The sequence below is a fragment of the Balaenoptera musculus genome, chromosome 1 (assembly GCF_009873245.2).
Source record: "Balaenoptera musculus isolate JJ_BM4_2016_0621 chromosome 1, mBalMus1.pri.v3, whole genome shotgun sequence".
Lineage (NCBI taxonomy): Eukaryota > Metazoa > Chordata > Mammalia > Artiodactyla > Balaenopteridae > Balaenoptera > Balaenoptera musculus.
In genome coordinates, this window is record NC_045785.1 from 35,684,883 (window position 1) to 35,705,282 (window position 20,400).

The following is a 20,400-nucleotide window of genomic DNA, read 5'->3' on the forward strand; positions in this document are numbered from 1 at the left end:
TGTCTCAGACTTTCGGTGAGATCTTGGGACAAGGGACATCTCACACCCTTTCCCCTTTGTGTTCAACCCCTGCCTCACTTCACAGTTGTACCTGCTTTGTCCCAGCACCTTTGCTCACCTCCTGCCCTCTGATCTTATGACCTTTGACTGTCCCAGTTGAGACTAGGGTCTAATTTCCAGGGAGGAGCAGAGCCATCTTTGAGCCCTGCCTCTTCCTGTTCACCAGCCCTGTCACCTCCTTGCAAATATTCTTACCGTTGTGGGTCAGCTGGCACCTGGGTCTGATCCCCACTCTCCCACCAGAATCCGTAGGTACCACTGTGGGGCCCCCAGGTGTGTTCACCGTCACTCACTCCCCTTCTGCGCCCTGTTGTGTCTCCAGAGCATTAATGAGGGGCTTTGTGCACCAGCCCCTGGCCCAGAGCAAGGTGTAAGCAGAGCTGGTGGGCACTGGCACAGATCCCCAGAAGCCCCCTGAAAGGGAGCCATGGGAGAGAGACCCTTGGGAGCTCGCCACCGGGGCTGGAGAGTGATAGCAGTGTATCTGTACCGTCTCGTGTGGCCATGCTGAGGGCTCCACATTGGTGCTGGGCAGAGTGGGCAGCGGGGGCACACCTGGCTGAGGAGCCCTGTAAGCAAAGGCCTGGGGGCATTCAGGCAATCCCGAATGGTCTTCCCCATGCGCAGGTTCCTGGCTCAGCCCGGATGGCAGTTGTGAGCAAGTGCACCCCACCGCTTGATATGCTCTGGGCCACTGGGGCAAGGGCAGAGGAGGTGTAAGGTCGACTCTTAGGGTCCAGCACCCCCAGTCCTGGCCACTAGGGCCTCCCTGTGGTTTCCTGTGGAGTGGGAAGGTGCCATGGGAGTTGGGTAGGATGAGGGTAACCAGGCGGGGCGGGTGCAACTTGTCCAGAGCACGTCCTGGCGAGCCCGGACGGGTTGTGGCTTTGGCTCCAAGCCTCTGATACCTGGATCTTGTCTGCCACGACCAAGGCTGTGCTCTGAGGTTTGTGCCCAGCATGCGGGCTCTGCTGGGGAGAGGAGGGGCAACAGGAGACCCCAGGGACTCTGGAGTCCCTGGCCTCTGTGGGTCTGCTAACTGCTCCGTCTCGGTCTTGCTTTGTTTGGTCTCTGTCTCCACCTGTGTGTCTCTGTGTCTCTCGGACCCCGTTTCCCTGTCCCAGTCCCCTTATGGAGGCAAGTTGGAAATTCTGGGTCTGGAACGGAACATCCCTATACATCGTCTGGTCTCAGTAGTCCCTGCCCCCTACTCAGGTTTAGAGAATGACCTGGGGGCCTCTTGTACTCTCTCCCTACAGTGTGACTGGTGGGTTATCCTTGGAGTCACTAGGGGATCGATGAGGAGCCTGGGTTTTCACAGGGGTCGGAAGGTCTGGGTGGTCATTGCACATACCCCACAGGAGGGGGTATCTGTTGAACTAGGCTCTGGGTGGTCAACGATGATGAGTGGTGGTCTTGGTGGTGAGTGGGGGCCAGGAGGTGGCATGTGGGCAATAAGACATTGGTGGGTACCAGCTAATTGGCTCTGCCCTTCTCTCTGTCACAGGTTGATTGTCCTGGACTGCGGCTGGCTGTGGTGCTGAAGCCCTGGATGGCCCCTGAGCCAGCCTCAGGGAGGACGATGGTGCCCCTCGTGCCCGCACTCGTGATGCTTGGTTTGGTGGCGGGTGCCCACGGCGACAGTAAGTCTGACCTCTCAAGGCATGGGATCTCCTAGATGGAAAGGTGCATTCCTCCCAGCAGGACTCTGGAAGGGGGGACGAGGCCAGCCACTAGGAGAGACAGGATGGCTAGATACACCTCCAGACCTTCTGTCCTAGAGAGCCCCCCCCACTTGGAGAGCCCCCCTCCAAGTAATACTCCAGCCCCGTTCTTCCTTGGAGCATCCTGTGGAATACCCGCGTGTCTCTTAAGGTGCGCCAGGGTGGGGCGTGTCTGAGTGTGACCCTGTTTATGGGGTGGAGGTGAGACATGTCCAGGACTCGTGTGGTCATTAGTGATGTGCTCAGGCGTGTACTCTGTCCACCACTGTGGACCTGTGCAGAAGGCACAGTGTGGGCCGTGTTGGTGTTGGTGTGGGAATGGGGGGCTGCACACAGGAACGTGTATGGACACGTGAGTGGGATGCCAGAGGTGTCCACAGGTCCAGGGAAAGATGGGAAGGCGAGTCACCATAGCCCTTCCCCTGGACCAGACCTGTGTGTACACACTGAGCACTTCCTTCCCCTCCCCACTTCAAGGCAGAGGGGCATCCCCCTCCCCCAGCCCCTCAGCCCTGAGAATGGGGGAAGATTGCACTTGGCCACAGGAAGCTGGGCTCCAGCGCCCCTCTCTGTGTATGGGGGGAGATGGGATTGTCCCCTGCCCAGATCCAACTCCGAACTTTGGTCCCTTTCCTGCCGCCCTTCCCCCTGCCTGGCACTATAAGACTGGCCGCAGCCCGCCCCGTTGCCATGGTTACCACTGCTTGGTTACCGGTGGGAGGCGGGGCACAGGGCAGATTTAGCCAATCTGCACACTGAGGGGGAGGGGCGAGGTCGGAGCCAAGGTCCCTGGGGAACAGAGCTGTTCCCATCCTGTCCGGAGCCCAGAGGTGGCAAAGGGCCAACCTGGGGGTCAGCCCAGGGGTCAGCAGGCCATAGGGTTCCCCCACCCCCCTCTCCCTGTGTCTGGGAGCAGAGCTGTCTTCTTGCCCCACCCAAACCCTTTCTCCTAATGGCTCATTAATTATTCAGGACCAGATCCTGGAGGGGGTGGGACTGGAGCGCCCCGCCCTTTGTCCTCCAGGTTGGGTGGGGCCAGTAGAGCAAGGAGAAGGAGAGGGCATTCCTCCCGGGGCGCGGGGTGAGGGGTAATGGGAACCTTGAGGTGCGGGTGATGAGAGGGCTCAGCTAGCAGGAACAGGGAGGGGTTGGGGGTGCGGGTGATCTCCAGCCCGGTTGGGGCTGCTGGGAGAGAGCTTGAGCCTGCAGGGGCAGGCTGGGGTAGAAGTCACTGGGTGGGACTGACAATGGCACGGAGGCGAAGGCTTGTGAGAGCCAGCCCTTGGACACTGAAGTCCTGGCCTTGCTCCCCGACCCTCACTCTGGACGCTCTTAGGGCCTTCAAATGGGAGCTTGAGAGCAGAGGGAGGACCACCCGGCTGGCCTTTTGGAGACAGTACATCCTGGGAGCATAACTGTCTTCCCTCCTACTCAGACCGAACATGCTGGAACCTGTACCCTCACCCTCATCCTCCCAGACCTGCCCGTCTTTCTGTGTTCTCTCTCCTGGTGAATGGCTTTCCCACCCACCCAGCCACCCAAGTCAGAAACCTGGGCCTCCTCCCAGCCTCCTCCCTCTCTCATACCCACATCCAATCCATCACCAAGTACCGCTGTTTCTCCCTTCTGAATATCTTTGGAATGCGTCCACCTCTCTCTCCGCTGCCCTCACCCAAGCCATGCTCAGCTCTTGCTGGGGCTTTTGCAAGCAGCAATCTCCCAGTGGCTTCCCTGTCTCCAGTCTCTGTCCTCATCGTCCAGTCTCTGTTCCATGGTAGGAGTCGTGTTGCAAAATGAAAGCCTGATCCTGTCGCCCCTCATTTTAAAACCCCTCGCTCTCTTCCCCTGTCGCCTTTAGGATCAAGCCTTGGGGTCCAGGCCCTGCATCTTTAAGCCTCTGCCAACCTCATCCTTCACCTGCCCCACCCCACGCCCCCGCCGTGCTGACTTCTCGGTTGCTCCCATGCTCCCAGGCCTCTGTTCCTTCTGTTTCCTCTGATAGGAACCCTTTTCCCCATCCCCTTCACCTGATGAGTTCCCACTCACCTGGAGCCATCACCTCCTCTAGGAGCCTGGGTCATGTGCTGCTCCCCTGGGCACCTGTGACTGCTTCAGGTCTGTCTGTCCCATCGGACTGTGAATCCTGAGGGGTCAGACCATTGTCCAGTTCAGGGCCTGGAGTGTGGTAGATGAGTGAGTGTAGGGGTGGAGTCGGGCCTGAACCCCTAGTAGGACTCAGGGGGCAGGGCAGAACAATTTTTAGAGCAGAGGCCAAGAACCTCCGTGCTGGTCCCTTAAGGACCAAAGACCAGGGTCTTGAAGGTAGGAACCAGCTGGAGATGCCAATGTAGGTGAGTTGAGCTCTGCTCCCAGGCAGAGAGCCACGGGAGAGGGGCATGGGCTGGAGGCTGTGATGACCTGACCCCAGGAACACTGCACATACGTTTGGATCTGTCCCCCGCATCATGGCCAGGCTTGGGCCTGGGAGACTGCTAGCTGGGGCGAGTAGTCAACGTGGACAGAGCTGCTGCAAAAGGTAGGGCAGGCGCCCCGGAGAATTGACGACCGGAGCAGTGGAGCGCAGAGCGGACAAATGTGTTTCTATAGGCCTCTTAACGAGACAAATGAATGGGGGCCCTGGCCTCTGAGGGGAGTGCAGGGAAGGGGGGCGGAGAAGCAGCTGCCAAGGGTTAGCCCAGAGGCCCCGGTGTCAATGCCGAGTCAGCTCCGACGGGGACCTGGGCACGTGGGGCTCGGCAGCTCCCCCAGCTGGGGCTCGTGGCTTCTCACGAGGGAGGCTCGTGGGGCCAGAGGTGGTCCTGAGCAGGAAGAGGTTTCTGCTGATCCGCTGTGTGCGTGTCAGGTGCTCGGTGGGAAGAATCCACACGGGCCTGCCTTCGGAGCCCGCAGTGTGGGTTACTACAGCGTCCACTGTGCTGGGGTGGTGCTGACACAGAGGTAGTGACCTAAGCATCGTGGGGGGGAGGTGTAGGGGGCTTCCTAGAAAACGGGAGCCCTGAAGGTTGAGTGGGCATTTGCTAATGGGGGCCGTTGCCTGATGAGATGAGATTAGGGGGAAGAAGCAGGAACGGGCCTGGGCTTCTCCCTGGAGCCCATGGGAGGACCATGATGAGGACCATCTCGCTTTTGTCCCCAGACAGCTTAGCACAGTCCAGTTACTTGGCATCATAGGAGCCCAGAGCAGGATGCCTGATGGCTAGGAGTGTAGGTAGGGGCAGAGGCCTAAGTAGCTGAGGATGTGTCTGTCGTATCACCGCCCCCACCCAGCCTGGGGAGCTGGAACATGGCAGGGTGCTGCACGCAGTTCTGCGGTGCCCTCCTCCTCATCCTTGGGGAGGCAGGACCTGGTGGCCCAGCTAGACTCTGCCCTCCATGGAACTTCCGGCAGGTTGCTTTCTCTCTCAGGGCCTGTTTTCCTATTGCACAATGAGGATAATCACTTCTACCTGGAAAGGTTAACGGAGGTCACATGTTCAAGGCACCTGGCACTTAGTATGTGCTCCCTCCATCCTAGGCCGTGACCTGGGGCTCCCAGTGTGTCCCCTGGGAAACCAGGGTTGTCTCTGAACAGGCTTCCCTCCCGGGGATGCCAGGAGTGGTCACAGGAGCCAGCGTTAATGAGTACCCAGCTCATCAGACTTTTCAGGGCCTGGGAAACCCGCCTCCCTCCCCTGCCTCACCGCCCCTTGCTGCTGCGTGTATGTGTGCTCTGCAGGGAAGGCACAAAATAGGTGGCTCAGTTTGGCTGGACCCTGGGAGGTGTGGGGGGCCCCCCACCCCAACCCCCGCCCAGGCCAGCCCACTTGTTTCCTTTCTTAGGCCATTCCCTCCCACTTTGCATGGGCTCAGCTACCTGCGCGTGTCCAGGGCATACCCCTGGGGGCTGCTGCCCAAAGACCTGTGCAGCCCACGACCTCCATGTGCTAGGGGAGGGGAGGTGGACCCACATCCTGGTGGGGCAGAAAGCCCCTCCGGACACGTGGTCTTCAGAAGTTCTGTTCAGACCCTCCCCAAACACTAGCTCTGGGTCAGTACTGGGCGAAGTGGTCAAGTCACCTGATTTTGCCTGCCTGCCTGGGGACCTGACCGGTCACTGTGGCCCACGGGCTGCAGGACGCAGAGCAGGCTCCCACAGGCTTGCGAGTAGGGTGCACAAGAGGGGCAGGGCACGCACGAAGGCAGGGGGGTGCCCACCGACCTGGGTGGGGTGACGCGGCCACAGGGCCAGAGCTGTGTCCTGCACGGTGCTTGGCCTGTGGCAGGTGCTTTTTTTTTTTTGAAAGAGTCAAGAAAGCCTGGAGAAGTTAGCAGGAGTGAGTGTGGGGAAGCGAGCGGGGAGACAAATGTCAGCACAGGGTTTGTGCTCCCCAAAAGTCCGCCTGGTGAAGAGAGGCGAGGGCTTGGCAGGGCTGCGGGGAGAGAGGTGCCCACCCGTGGGGGTGAGTGGGCTGAGGGAAATGAGGGTCTGGTCTGTTGGAGGGGAGGTCCTGCCCCCTGGGCTGCCCCAGGCTGCGTGCTGCCAGTCTTGCCAGAGCCTGGTGGGTGGGTGGGCTGGCAGGGCTCTGGCCCCTCTCCAGCCTCTGGGGCGGGTGGGGGGGTCCACCTCCTTGATGGCCCCAGGCCTTGGGCGCCATCCAGCCTCTCCTGTACTCAGGCCTTCCCCTTTCTCTCTCTCTCTCTCTCTCCCCCCACCCCCCCACCTGGCTGCCTCCCCAGCTTCTGGTTCTTTGTTTGGCGTGGAGGCCCCGCCCCCAGGCACACTCACCCGGCCATTCTGGTTCAGCAGGTTCCAGCCTCTGGTTTCTGCAGCCGACACGTTGAGGCAGGAGTTTCACCCAGGGCTTCTCTCCCCAGCGGGCAGCAGGGGCTCCCCAGTGTGGTGTGTGAGGGGCTGAGGTCCCCATCTTCCGCAGGCCTTCCCTTGTTGTCAGGTCACCTTCACTTGCCTGCCCCGCCCCCCTGTACCAGGAATGGGTTCAGGCGCTGGGACGGGGGAGAAGCAAGGCAGGCGTGGTATCTGCCCTACTCAGGGTTATTGTTCTCTGTCGGGAAGGAGCCATGAATTAAATACTCCTCCAAAGTGTGGAGAAAGTAATAACCTCACACGTGTACATAACAGACCATGAGCAGTGCTGTGAGAGAGGCGGCGGGAGTCTCCAGAGAGCCTAAAACCCAGAACTGAGCTAGTGGAGGTGGGGGCCACAGCAGGGGGACCAAGGAAGGTTTTCTGAGGAAATGATGTTTAAATTGAGATCAGAAAGGTGAATAGGAGGTAGTGGTAAAGAGGTAGTCTAAGAGGTTTGTGGCAGAAGGAACGGCTTATGCAAAGGCCCTGAGGCTCAGGGGGTATTGCTTATCCAGTGGACGGGAAGCCAGGGCTCTGGGGGGTGTGAAGGGCTGGGGTGAGACCTGGCAGGGCTCCCGGTCTGAACGCCATCATGACGGGAGTTTAAATCTTGGGATTTAAATCTTGGGAGGCCTTTGGAGGGTTTTGATCAGGGAAGAGGCTGCCGCTTCACTCTGGCTGCTGAATAGAGACTAGGGACGCAGCTGGTTAGGTTGGTGGAGTGTCCAGTCGAGAGAGGGTGATGGCAGTGCAGAAGGAGAGCAGGGAGCTGCTGTCTGGAGGTGTGGGGGAGGGGCGTGCAGTGTGCCGGGGGGGTGGGCAGGAGACTCTTCCCCACCCCCAAGTCGGGCAGGGGCGTCCTATCTGAGAGGATCTCAGTGAGAGGACAGGCTCTGCAGACAACTGCAGACTGGGAGAGTCCGGAACCTCCTTCAGAGGGCAGTCGGGGCAAGGGTGAGGCAAACTGAGGCTTCCTGAACCTTTGTGATGTCCCCATACCACTCGGGCCCCCAGCAGGTTTGTGTGTTTCCCCAACAAGGCTGCCCTCGCCCCCTCTGGGTATTCCAAGAGCAGTCAGGTAGGTCCCCGTGTCTCCTTCCTCCAGGGAGGCCCTGGGTGCTGTAGGATGTGCTTAGGATTTGGAATGCTGGATCAAACCCTAGCTCTACTCCAGATCAGTCTGATTTGTCTGTTGTTTAACCTTCTGAGCCTCCATTTCCCCATCTCTAAAACGGGGGTGATATGATGCTAAGGCGGGTGATGGCTGCCCACAGGCAAGGTCCACCACGTGTCCAGCCTGTGCAAGCAGCCTGCAGACATCATCACATTTTGTCTGCACAGGGCCCTAGCACTAGCACCATTTTGCAGATGAGGCTCAGAGGTGGTGAGTGACTTTCTTAATAATTACATAAAACCTCCAGAGCCCACTGGACCCTGGGGTGCTGGGTAAGATGGGCCCCTCCCTGCTCCCTGCAAGGCTGAGCCCTCCCAGCTCTCTGTACCTGCAGCTGTCACTCCCGACCCTGGGGGTCCCCCAGACCCTTCCCTCCTCAGAGACTCTGCCCCATCTGCTGTCCCTCTTCTCTTCACTGGATCAGCACCTTCTCCCTCTGCTGGCTCCTTCCCATCAGCATTAAATAAATAAATAAATATTATCTTTCACATCTTAGGAAAAAGAGAAACAAGAATGGGAATTTCCTTGGTGGTCCAGTGGTAAAGAATCCGCCTTGCACTGCAGCGGACGCGGGTTCTATCCCTGGTCAGGGAACTAAGGTTCCCACATGCTGCGGGGCAGCTACGCCCCCGTGACACGATTACAGAGCTCGCGTGCCCTGGAGCCTGTGCGCCACAACTAGTGAGAGAAAACCCGCATGCCACAACCAGACAGAAGCCCACACACCACAACGAAGATCCCGCATGCCTCAACAAAGATCCCGTGTGCCGCAACTAAGACCCAACACAGCCAAAAATAAATTAAATAAATAATAAATAAATCTTAAAAAAAAAAGGAACAAGAATGTAAAAACCTCCCTTCAACCCGTCCTCCAGGTGCCATCTTCTCTTTATCTTCCCCATCACAGCCAATCTTCTCTTTTTTTTTTTTTGACTGCATTGGGTCTTTGTTGCTGTGTGTGGGCTTTCTCTAGTTGCGGGCGAGCAGGGGCTACTCTTCGTTGCGGTGCGCAATGGGCTTCTCATTGCAGTGGCTTCTTTTGTTGTGGAGCACAGGCTCAGTAATTGTGGCTTGCGGGCTCTAGAGCGCAGGCTCAGTACTTGTGGCTCACGGGCTTAGTTGCTCCGCAGCATGTGGGGATCTTCCCAGACCAGGGATCGAACCCGTGTCCCCCTGCATTGGCAGGTGGGTTCTTAACCACTGCACCACCAAGGAAGTCCCCAATCTTCTTTAAATAGTCACTGTACTCTGCTCTCCACTTCTTCACCTTTTGCTCCTTGACCTTCTTTGGTCTGGCTTTGGCCCCTGCTACCCCACTGACTCTGCTCTTGACAAGGCCCCCAACTATACCAATGTGAACTGTTTCTGTCAGGTGTCTTGGAGTCATATAGGCTTGAATTCAAATCTCAGATGTGCCGCTTATTGGATGTGTGACCTTGGGCTAGTGACTTGACCTCTCTGTGCCTCTAAACTGGGGATAACAACAGTGAAGGACTAAATGAGATAAAGTACCTGGTGCAGAGTGGGATTATCATCATTGAACAAACATGTTTTTGTGCCAGAGACCAGACCAGGCCTGGGCTCATCGGCACCGAGCAGGTGGTCTGAAATGTCATTTCTCATGGTATCAGGCTTCCTGGAGCTGTTCATTGCTCTGATTAATAGGAAATGGATCCGCTATCAGGATTAGCAAGGCATTTCTACATCTTAATGAAGGCCGGGTTTCCAGGGTCTTGTGACCCTGGGTGGTGGGATTCCAGGTTGGCCCTGGTGTGTGTATCAAGGTGACGTGGGTGGGCATGGCAGTACAGTGTCCAAGCCCCCTCCCTTCTCCCCCCACCGCCTCTCTGTGGACACTTTGGGGAGACGTCCAGGCCATCAGAAGGCAATAACCCAGCCAGTGGCAGCGGGGTGGGGAGGGCAGATTTACAGGACAGCATTCACCTGGGAAGACATCCAGAGATACTTAGGAGGTGGAATGTCTAGGCCTTCAGGACTGATGGTGTGTGGGGGCCGGGGAGATGTGGAGTCACGGTTTCTGGCTTGAGCCTTGAGGTGGATGGAGGTACCATCACCCTGGTGGAGAGCAGTGGGGGAGGGACACGTCCAGGGGAGATGCTAGGGCTGTTCCCAGCAGCTCTCAGCATGCCTTTATCCTAGAGCTTGGAATTGATGGGGGGATGGGAGACAGAAGAGTGTAGCAGTTAAAGTATGGACTCCAGACTCAGTCTCCTGGGTTCAAATCTTGGCTCTGCCACTAACCAGCTGTCATGTTAGGCAAATCCCTTAACCTCTGTGTGTCTTGACTTCCTTCTGTATAAGCACAGGTAACTGTAGCACCCAGCTCATGTGCTCACAGCTCTTTGAAGAGTGCCTGGCACATAAGAAGCACTGCATAAGGGTTAGGCGTTGCTACTGTTATTTCCTCTATAGATCTTTCTTGCCCCCCACCCCATGCCTGCCCCCTGTAGTACAGGCCACGTCGGCAGTGACCGTGCCATGATGACCTGGTGTCTCTATCTCTCCAGGCAAACCTGTCTTCGTTAAGGTCCCTGAGGACCAGACTGGGCTGTCAGGAGGGGTGGCCTCCTTCGTGTGCCAAGCCACAGGGGAACCCAAGCCACGCATCACATGGATGAAGAAGGGGAAGAAAGTCAGCTCCCAGCGCTTCGAGGTACAGTCTCGGGTGGGAAGGGGCAGGCAGGGCTCCAGGTCTGCCTATTCTGGGGTCTGGTCCTACCTCACCTGCTCTTGGTCTCCCTCCTTGGGGGCCTTTTGGCAGTGAGAGGACGGCTGACCCTGAGCAGGCCTCTGTGTCCTGAGCAGGCTGTGACCACGTGTCTGTCCTGCGGCAGGTAATTGAGTTTGACGACGGGGCAGGGTCCGTGCTGCGAATCCAGCCGTTGCGGGTGCAGCGAGATGAAGCCATCTATGAGTGCACGGCCACCAACAGTCTGGGAGAGATCAACACTAGTGCCAAGCTCTCAGTGCTCGAAGGTACGTGCTGGGGAGGGATGGGGCCTGGTGGGTGCGGAGACTGATGCAGGGATGAGCCAGCCAGCCAGGCCCGTCCCCGCCGTGGGCTGGGGTGTTTTTGTGGAAAGGAAAAGTGGCCATCCTGGGGTCAGCGAAGGTCAGTGGTGGGCAGGCATGGTCAATGGATTTTTGGCTTGTGCCAAAGCCCGCTGTGTGCCTCGTGTCTCTGTGTTCTGCAGAGCCGGGATGTTGCTTGGTGGGTCTGGGGACTGACTTAAGGTGTGGGGCTGCAGCTACGTATCGCTTGGGGTACATGACTCGTGGCAGTGGATGTGATTTTCATGCGGAACCTGGCAGTAGGCTTCAGAGAGGTGTGTTGCCAGTCGCCGTTATGAGCAAGGGCCCTAGGCTGGAGGCTGGGGCTCTGTATGTGGACTTTAATGACTTCTCTCACTCCGCGGCTCCTCCATTCATTCACAAACACTCCCTAATGCTGCCTTGTGTCCTGAGAGTTATCTGACCCGGTCCTGCCCTTGAGACTTCAGTCTCCAATAAGTTCTGCGGGTGTGGCCCGGGGACTGGGGGGCAGGGTGCAGCGTAGAAGGGAGCTGTGGTCTGAGTCCTGGGGACAAGTGGGAGTTGGGTTGGGGGCCTCGGCAGGGGAATAGCATCAGCATGTGCTAAGGCCCAGAGGCAGGAGAGAATGGTGCTTTCAAGGAACTCTGAGTGGTTCCATTTGGTTTTGGGGGGGGGGGTCACTGGAGGACACAGAGAAACGGGGAAGAGTAATTCAACATGAGCCTGGAGAGACTGGAGGGCAGATGACACAGGACCAGGTTGAGAAATGAACACTTTCCTGGGGACATAGGAAGCCACAAATAGAGAGTGACATGATCGCCCCCCCAACCCCAGCCATGATGGAGTCATCAGTCTGAATGTGTCTGCCTATATTTTCAAAATATGGCATTGATTGTTGCTTTTTAAAAAAAATTACAGTAACAATACCTGTTCACTGTTGAAAATTTGGTAAGTATAAAATAGCACATAGGAAAAAATAAAAATCACCTGTTTATCTTACCTCTACTATTAACTTTTGGTTATCTCCTTATAGTCCATTTTCTGTGCATGCATGATATATGTAACAAAAACAAGATTACATTCTGCTCAATGATTTGTGGACTGCTTTTTAAAAAAACATATCATGAACATCTTCCTTGCCATTTTTTTCTGCATCATTATTTTTTAATGGCTGTGGGTAAGTGTCACATGCAAGTACCCTAATTTATTTAGCCACTCCCTTATTGTTGGACACATATGTTGTTTCCAGTTTTTTGCTTTTATAAATAAGATGCTATACGCTTCCTTGCAGATAAGATGTGTTCACCTTCCTGATTATTTCCTTATTCTAGATGCATGGAAGTGGAATTGCTGGATCAAAGGGCACATGCGATTTTAAGCCTTTTCAGTATTTCCAGAAGACTGTGTCGGTTTACACTCTCACCAAACAGGGCATAAGAGGGCCTCTTTTCTGCTCATCCTCACCAGCAGTGGGAATTATCATTTAAAAAAGTCTTTGCCAAGTTAATAGGCAAAAAATGGCATCTCAATTTAATTTGCATTTCTTTGATTACAGAGCAGTTGAACGTCTTTTCGTATTGGCCATTTTTACGTTGTGGCTTTATGTGTTCACACGCACGTCCATTCAGTAACTCCTTTGTGACTGTGTGTCTGCTGCGAGGCGGGGCAGGGCCCTCCAGTTTAGAGGGGCAGTGGAGGACAGTGGTTAAGAGCAGGGGCCCTCGACCACTTACTCTCTCACCTTGTGACCTCAGGCAAGTAACCATGCCTCTGAGCCTCATTTGCTCGCTCTGTAAATAGGGACATAGTACTTGCCACCCAAGCTGGTTGGGAGGATTAAATAGGAGTTAAGCACCTTGCCGGATTCCAGCATGCTATTGGGCTGGAAGCAGCACATCCCAAGGCCCAGACGTGTGAGCTGGCTGTACCTGGCATCTCTGCTGCCTGGCATCATCTGGGTGATGCGGCCCCCACCGTCCACTCCTATGGGGGGCGGGAGCCCAGAGGACAGGCCCTGGGCCAAGATCCCTGATGGTTGAGTGCTTTCGTCGTGCTCCCTGCCACCCCTGACCTCAGTTTCCCCACTTATGACCTCAGGACACGTATTTCAGCACTACCCTCCCTCCTGTTGGTGTCCGCCCCAGCAGGAGCCATCTGCCCTGCCCTGGCATTTGGGAGGTGGCTGAAGGGCCAGACTGTGGCACCCACCCCAGAGGGCATCTCTCAGGCCCTCATATTAAGGGAAAGAGAGCCTCCTTATTAGTGTTGGAAGAAAAGCCCCCCCAAAGCCCCTACACCCCAATTTTGGCCCTTGCTCTCCCCAAGTCCTCTGTTGGCACTCTCCTATCCGCACCTCTGCCCTGGGCAGCTTTATCTTTTAAAGGGTTGAGGAGGATTGGGATGGTCTGGCAGGGGCTGAGGTGAGGGGGTTCAGACTTGCAGGGGTCTGTCCTTCTAGAGGGGCCTTCTTGGAGGAGGCTTTCTCTCGCAGGGGTCTGGGGTCTGTTTGTGCTTCTCGGCATGGGAGGTGTCTGATGAGGTTGGGAAGCGTGTAGGGCCCTACCCATGCGCCTGGCCCAGCTGAGATGGAGCTGTGGGCCTGAATGAGCCCCTCCTGCTCCTGAAACACAGCACCCGCAAGATGAAATGCTGACTTACCATGTTGGTCTGCATAACCTTGACCCTCTGGCTCTGGGCATGGCAGAAAGGAGGGGAGTGGGAGGCCTTAAAGGTACCAGGGGGCGGGGCCAGGGGAAAGCAGCCCCGCCCTGCCGCGCCAGGCCTCCTGTGCTGGCCAGGGAAGCTGGGTGTGTGTGGGAGTTGGGTGAAAGTATGGTGTGACTACAGCTGTGGGCTGGGGCCAGAAGACAGCCAGGGTCACTCCTGGGAGGAGGGCTGGGGAGAGGATGAAGCCGGTTTGGGGGCTGGGAATAAAGGTTGAGTCTCTTACCCGCATCATAAACTGCATGGGGCTCACCACACACTGGGCTCTTCAGGGGAGTGGCCCAGGGCTCTCTGGGGTGACTTGGCTCAGGTGAGGGGTTGCTGCCTCCCAGGCCTACGGGTCCACGCCAAGCTCCCTGCCCTGCCTTGCTCCGTGCCATGCCCTGAGCTCCCCTCACCCTCCGGGAGCACCCACACCACTCCCACTTCGTGGCCTTTGCAGCCGGCTCTCTGGGCAGGACTGCCACTCCCAGTGAGTCCCGACTGCCCTGTGATGCCCAGCCGGCTGCTCCCCGCCCCCTAGGCCCCGCTGGGTACCGGGTGGGGGTACCCGGCACAAGCTGGCTGGGGGTGAGCCGCCCAGTGTTCCTGTCTGAGTGGTAATTGAAGCCATTAGCGCACCAGTCTCTCCCTCGCCGGGTAATGGCAGGAAAAGCTCTTCTCACGCCGCACTCTTGAGGCTGAATCACTCCCCCTCCAACCCGCCCGCTGCCGCCACTGAGACAGAGAATCTGACATTTTCCCTCGCGAGGGAGGGGGAGGGGAGGGGGAGGGGAGACTGGCCTTGCTTCCTGGCCTTTCCCTCCAGGGTGTGGGGACGCCGGGAGGGTCCTGGAGCTCAGTCTGGAGGTTGTGGATTCACGTGGGCCAGTGGGTTCCAGCCGGGCAGTACCGGTACTGTGGTCAGGAAAGCCCCAGAGGAGGCCAGACAGCAGAGGTGTGGGCAGGGCCCTGGTGACTTGGGCAGGTTCTGGAAGGGCCAAGAAGGAGGAGGAGAAGGGAAAGAGGGGCAAGGAGGAGGGGAGAGGCCGAGGAGCAGGGATAAGCCGTTTCTGACTTTGTGGTGGGCACCTGGCTCTGGGGCCCCCGAGTGCAGGAGGAGGCAGCATTTGCCTCGTGGTCATGGCTACAGCAGGTAGCGTGCACCCTGCGTGTGGTGAGTGCCCTGTGTGCTGTCTGTAAGGCAGTGTGTGTGAGGTGTGTGTTGTGGTGTTAGTCTTAGGGGCTGTGTGTGCCTTATGGGTTGTACATAAAGCAGGGGGCGTGCGTCCGACTGCATGTGTGTGTGTGTGTGCGCGCGCGCGTGCACACGTGCTTGTGCGTACGCACATCAGGCAGTGTGTGTGGGGTGTGGTGTGTACAGCAGGTGGTGTACACCTTATGACCTGTGTCTGCGGCGGGGGGAGGGGTGTGCAGCAAGCAGCCTGGGCTGAGTGTGTGCGGTCAGTCTGGTGCTGTGGGAGGCCGGAGATGCTGTGTCTGGGCTCATTGTCTCCTGGACCCCACAGGATCCCTGCTCGGAGCTGTCGGTCAGCCAGGACAGCGGGACAGAGACGGACGTGGGGCAGAGTGGTCAGGCTGAGCTGTTCCCAGTGCCTCTGAGAACTGCACCTCAGCAGTTCCTCTGCAGCCAGGCCAGAAGGGAGGGGGCCCCAGATAGGGATCCTGCCCAGGCCTTGGGACTCTCTCCTCTTCCTCCCCTCCCCTCATCGAGCCCAGGCTCCCTTTCACCTGTTCCCACCTGGCCTTGGTGTCTGCTGACTGGCCAGGACCGCACCGCTCAGGCCACACAGGAATCCAGGTGCCCACATGGAGTGCCTGGCCTTGCCCCCTTCGTTCCGGATAGGCCCTGCGGGAGGCCAGCTGTCAGGCATGTGGGGTAGTGACCGGGGGAGGGGGGCAGTCCGTGCTGGGCCTGGACCCCCAGGCTCCGCAGTGGTTCTCACCCTGGTTTTGGGACTGTGGGATGATGGAGGCCCTCTTGAACCCCCCCACCACAGCCCCTTTGGAAACAGCCCCAGGGACATGAGGGCTGATGAGCAACATATGACCCAGTCCTGCAGCCCTGGGCTGGCTGAACCTGGAGCGGGGCCAGTACAGAAGCTTGTGTTTTCAGGGTGGGTGGGCGTTTTCCCAGGGAGTCATCTCTCCCTGCCCCACCCTCCTCCCTGCCCCTGGCCCAGGCCTGACTTAGGAGGGTGGGGAGTTTGGGTAAAGGGCTGCCAGGCAGAGGATGACTCCTTAGGTAGCAGGATGTGCCCCCTTCCTGTTGCTTGCATACGTGTCTAGGTCATGGGCTTGTTTTGAGGAAGCTGGGCCTGTCACCTCCCTGATTTGCATCCATGGAAGATGAAGAAGGAGCCCCAGCACCTAGAACCCGGGCCAGCTTCTGCTCCTCCCCTCGCAGCTGAGGCATGACCTAAGTGCTTCTGGCCCAGTGACTGTGGGATCTGTGACCTGTCCTTCCCCACCCCATTGTGACTGTAGTCGCATTCAGAACCGTGCAGATACGAGGCTCTGCAACCATTTCCTGGAGAAATCTGGGCCCCAGGCATGGGGGTGGGAGAGGTGTCAGTAGGTGGGCACTGCCAGGAGGGTCTAGAAGATCAGACTCTGGGTTTCTTGGCACCTGGGAGCCCCCATTTTTTTCTAGTTCTGATTTGCGTTCAAGGTCCAAGTGGACTTCCTTCTGAATGGGTCCTCTGTGGGGTGGGCAGTACGCCTGCCTCTTCTGTTAGCCACGGACACTGGACACCTTCCCTGTGCCTAGCCTGCCCCTCCCACCCCTGTGGTCACGGGTGCTTACATGGCCCTGCTGTGCCCGTGGCTCCCTCGCCCACTGCCATCTCCCCCAGCCTCAGGACCACAGCGGAGCCAGCACCTCCGGGAACAGCTAGCCAAGTCGGAGGTTTCAAATGCCCCTGTGTGTGTACCTTCTCCATCCCTGGTGAGCTGCCACCTCTCTCTGGTTGCCAGGGGAAAGAGTATTTTAATCAGGGGAATGACTTGATAAAATTTATGTTTCAGAAAGGTCCCTGGGGGTACAGAGTAGGGTACAGGGACACCAGTGAGAGGCCGGGGCAGCACTGCAGCCCAGGCAAGAGGTGGTAGTGGCCCAAACCCAGGCAGTGGGTAGGGAAGGAAGGGAGACTGGGTTTCATGCAGTTTAGAGAGAGTGGTGGCCTGCCTGGCCACCTGTGGGACTGGGGAGGCGGGAGACTCGGGGTTGCTGGCTCTGGGCCAGGTAGATGGCAGTGCTGTTTTCTAAGGTTCAGGTGTGGGAGGAGGACCTGGTTTGAGGGGCAAGTTGATGAGGCCACTTAGAAACCTGTTGTATCGGGTGTGCGCAGGCATTGGAGGTAGGGGTGTCAAGGAGGACTGGCACTCCGAGGGACATCTGGAGATGCAGTTTTGAGGGTGGAGAAATGGCAAAACTTACGGAGCCAGAGCCAAGGGGGAGGAAGAGGGCCCGGATGGAGCCCCAGACGCTAGCTCTCCATGTTGGGAGGGGAGTTTGCATAGGAATCTGGTGAGGAGGTGTCTGAGAGGTAGGGGTGAGTCCGTGGAAGTCAAGAGAAAAGAGTCTGGAAGGAACAGGGAGGGGTGCTGTTGAGAGGTCAGGCAGGATGAACGATGAGACGTGTCTTTTGGACTTAGCTCCGTGGAGTCATGGTTGACCTTGGTGAGCACGCTGGCAGGAAGCCATGGCAGTGGCAGCTGGGCTGCAGGGACCTGAGGAGTGAGTGGGAGGCTCTCAGTGGTCTGGAGGGACTGGGCCTGAACCTAGGGGAGTAAAGGGATCAAAAGAATCGTCCTCGAGTAGGACTGAGGTGGGGACCCCAGGAAGAGTTCGCTGTGGGTCAGGGTCCAGAAGCTGGAATGTGGAAAGGGTACAGGCCTGGGGACGGTCCCCAGGTTCACCTGGCTGTGTGTGGCTGGGAGGCCTCACCAGCCAGGTTGTGTAGAGCCCTGTGAGGTGCCAGGGAAGCCCTGGAGGTGGGGGACTGCAAGGGGGAGGCCTCGGCTGCTTGGCTGTTCTCAGCTAGCTTGTGCAGCCGACAGGCCCCAAACAGCTCAGACTCAAAAACAAAACAGGCTTTTAAGATGCCAAGTTTGATGAAATCTGAGTGCTAAAAGAGGTGGGAGTTTTCTCTTAGAAAAAGCTGAAAATCAAGACTGAAAGCTGCGAAGGGAGCCCAAGGCTCCCCAGGCCCCCCTTACTGCCTGGAAGTCTGGGGGTGGGGTGGGGCTCTCTGGGAGAGTGTGGGAGCCTGCGGGTCTGAGGAGCCCTTCCCACCTGCTAGGGGGTGTCTTGGCCCTGACCTTGCTAAGGATGGAGCTGCCTCAGGGACAGGGCCTGAGGCAGCTTTGGTTTCCTTAGAGTGCCAGGAGGACTGGGGGAACCAGCAGCCCTGCCACCCACGAGGTCCCCTCATGCGTCTCTGTCTGCGTTTCCTGGCTCTGTCCCTGCATGCGTCTCCGGGGACACGTGTGTCAGCATACGTGTTATCTCTGCATGTCTGCACATGTGTGTTTCTGCGTCTCTGCGTGCTCTCCCTCTGGATCTGCTTGCATGAGTCTGTTTCCACAGGTGCTTGTCACTGCAGGTGCCCCTCCGCACGCACATGTCAGTTTCTATTTTTGCACCTGTCTCTTTCTCCACGTATATCTCTGTGGGTCCCTGGTTGTGCATGTATCTAGGTGTCTACGTTAAGAGAAGGGGTGAGGCCAGGCCCAACACTCAGGCACAGGAGAGGGGGTCAGGCCTACAGACGGTGCCACCCCAGGGAGCCTGTGTATCTGTGTGCCTGTGTGTGCCTGCGTGCGCACAGAGACGCCAGGAAGCTGGGTAAACACGGGTGAGAAGTTCGTGCTGACAGACGGTGCCGCCCGCTCCGGGACCCCGCAAGGCGTCCCCATCTGTCTGCTTCCCTGGTGCAGCCCCCTCCCTCTGGCCCAGACTCCGCCTCAGGCATCCCAGGCTGAGCTGGACAAAGAGACCTGTGTGTGCTTTGTAGGGGGCCTCAGCAGCCCCCTCCCCCAGTCATTGCAGCCAGCCTAGGCTGAGCCCCTGTCCACCTCCACCCCAGCCGCATTCATCAGGCCTTAGCTCCAAGCAGCCTCACCTTCCCACCGTCTCCCCGGACCACAGCCCTTACTCAGGCAGCCCCTCCCTCCCTTCCACCAGAAAGCTCTCCCTGCCTCTCCTGTTCAAGTGTTTCCTACTCTTGCATCTCCCTCCTCCTTCAGGAAGCCACCAAGATAGCAGGTGAGCTGTGGAGTTGAACTGATCCAGCTCCACTGCTGCTGTGGAGACCTCAGCCAAGCTCTTGCCCCTCTCTGAGCCTTAGGCTCCCAACACCCATCTCCCAGCCCCCCACACCCTGTCACCTTCCTCTGCCCAGTGGGGATAGCAGGGAAGAAGGGGTCAGGGTTCCCACTGCAGTATCTAAAGACCATCGCAATTCATGCACACGTGTGTACCCACCACAGGTACACAGATATGTGCGGGCAGACGCTAGGAATGTGTGCGCCCTACATATGCATGCAGGCAGAATCCGCAAACGGCTGTAGAGGTTCCCCAGTACCTCTGAGGTCCCCTAAAGTCCCCATGGGTTTCTCTTTCCTTCACGGGGACCCTTTTATCAGAGGATGGATAGACCTCGGCCCCAGAGGCACAGACACTGCGGAAGTCTGGCACTGAGACTGCAAGGCAGGTGTAGGGACCTCCCGGCGCTGTGCACACTAAGGGGGCAGCCCCCAGCTACGCGTCGGTTGAGCGTGAAAGAAGCTGGGCTTCCTGGGGTTGGGGAGTGGGGTCCTGAGAAGGGGCGCCGTGACTCCACCCAGGCAGGGGCGGGAGGGGGGGCAGCGGCTCGGACCGCAGATGCGCGCCCCGCGTGGACACGGCATGTGCCGCCTTTCCGCCGCGGCGCAGAGTCTCCGCCGTTGCCATAGTTACCGGCGGCCTGGAAGGGGGAGGGACCCTTCGTCTCCTGGCGCTCCGCAGCCCCTCCGCCCTCAGGACGGGTTTTGAGGGGATTCGGCGTGACCCGTATATGCGTGTGTTGGAACGTGGGTGCATTCCCGAGGGTGGCCATGTGTGAGGGACAGTCGTGTTCGTTTTGCAGTAAATAAAAACGCTGCGGCGTGTGTGCAGGGGTCTGCAGCGGAGCTGCCGGCCTGAAGCCCAGCCGGCAGAGGGCGTGTTACGGGGGCAGGATGGTGGCTGGCTCCCCCAGGGCTACCGTGAGCCCTTCCGGGGGGGCCGGCCCCCCTACCCTGACAGGCGTGGAGTCCCACCACCTGGTCTCATGCCAGCCCCACCTCGACTTAACTCTGTGACCTTGGGCAGGTTCCTAGATATCTCTACACCCCCGTTTGCTCACGTACCTTACATAGTTTCGGTAAAATCATTTTGTAAAGCATTTTAACGCGGTACCTGGAACTAGTAAATGCTCCATAAACCTAACCTTTATCCCTCATATCTGGACCTCTGTTTTCCCGGTTGTTGATGGGTTTGGCGTGATCATGCAACGTCAGCCTGAGGAATTTGCCCTGGTCCTTAGCCTGAGTGGTTCAGGCTACAGTGGCCCCAAGGTCCTGTGGTTCCTGGGCGGGGTGGAGGAGGCGGGGGTGAAGAGGATAAATGTCACAGTCTGATGGTGGGTCAGTTTACACCAACCTGCCCAGTGCTCAGCTTGTCCAGAAACACGCGGGCGTCGGTAATGGCTGCTGTCCTTGGCTATATTTGAATGTGCCAGCGGCCCCCGCGGGTGAGCGTAGAAGGAAGAGCC

At 58.0% G+C, this 20,400-nt stretch overlaps 1 protein-coding gene across 12 annotated transcripts in view; it reads left to right on the forward strand.

Moving 5' to 3' along the window:
- PTPRF (protein tyrosine phosphatase receptor type F) overlaps positions 1–20,400 on the forward strand; it is an 85,752-nt gene that overhangs the window by 12,644 nt on the left and 52,708 nt on the right. For all 12 annotated transcript variants that reach the window (XM_036845272.1, XM_036845233.1, XM_036845260.1 and 9 more), the window contains exons 3-5: positions 1,568–1,703; positions 10,354–10,499; positions 10,681–10,822. In XM_036845272.1, the coding sequence (XP_036701167.1) occupies positions 1,613–1,703; positions 10,354–10,499; positions 10,681–10,822 (379 nt within the window). In that variant the 5' untranslated portion in view covers positions 1,568–1,612. The remainder of the gene's footprint in view (positions 1–1,567; positions 1,704–10,353; positions 10,500–10,680; positions 10,823–20,400) is intronic.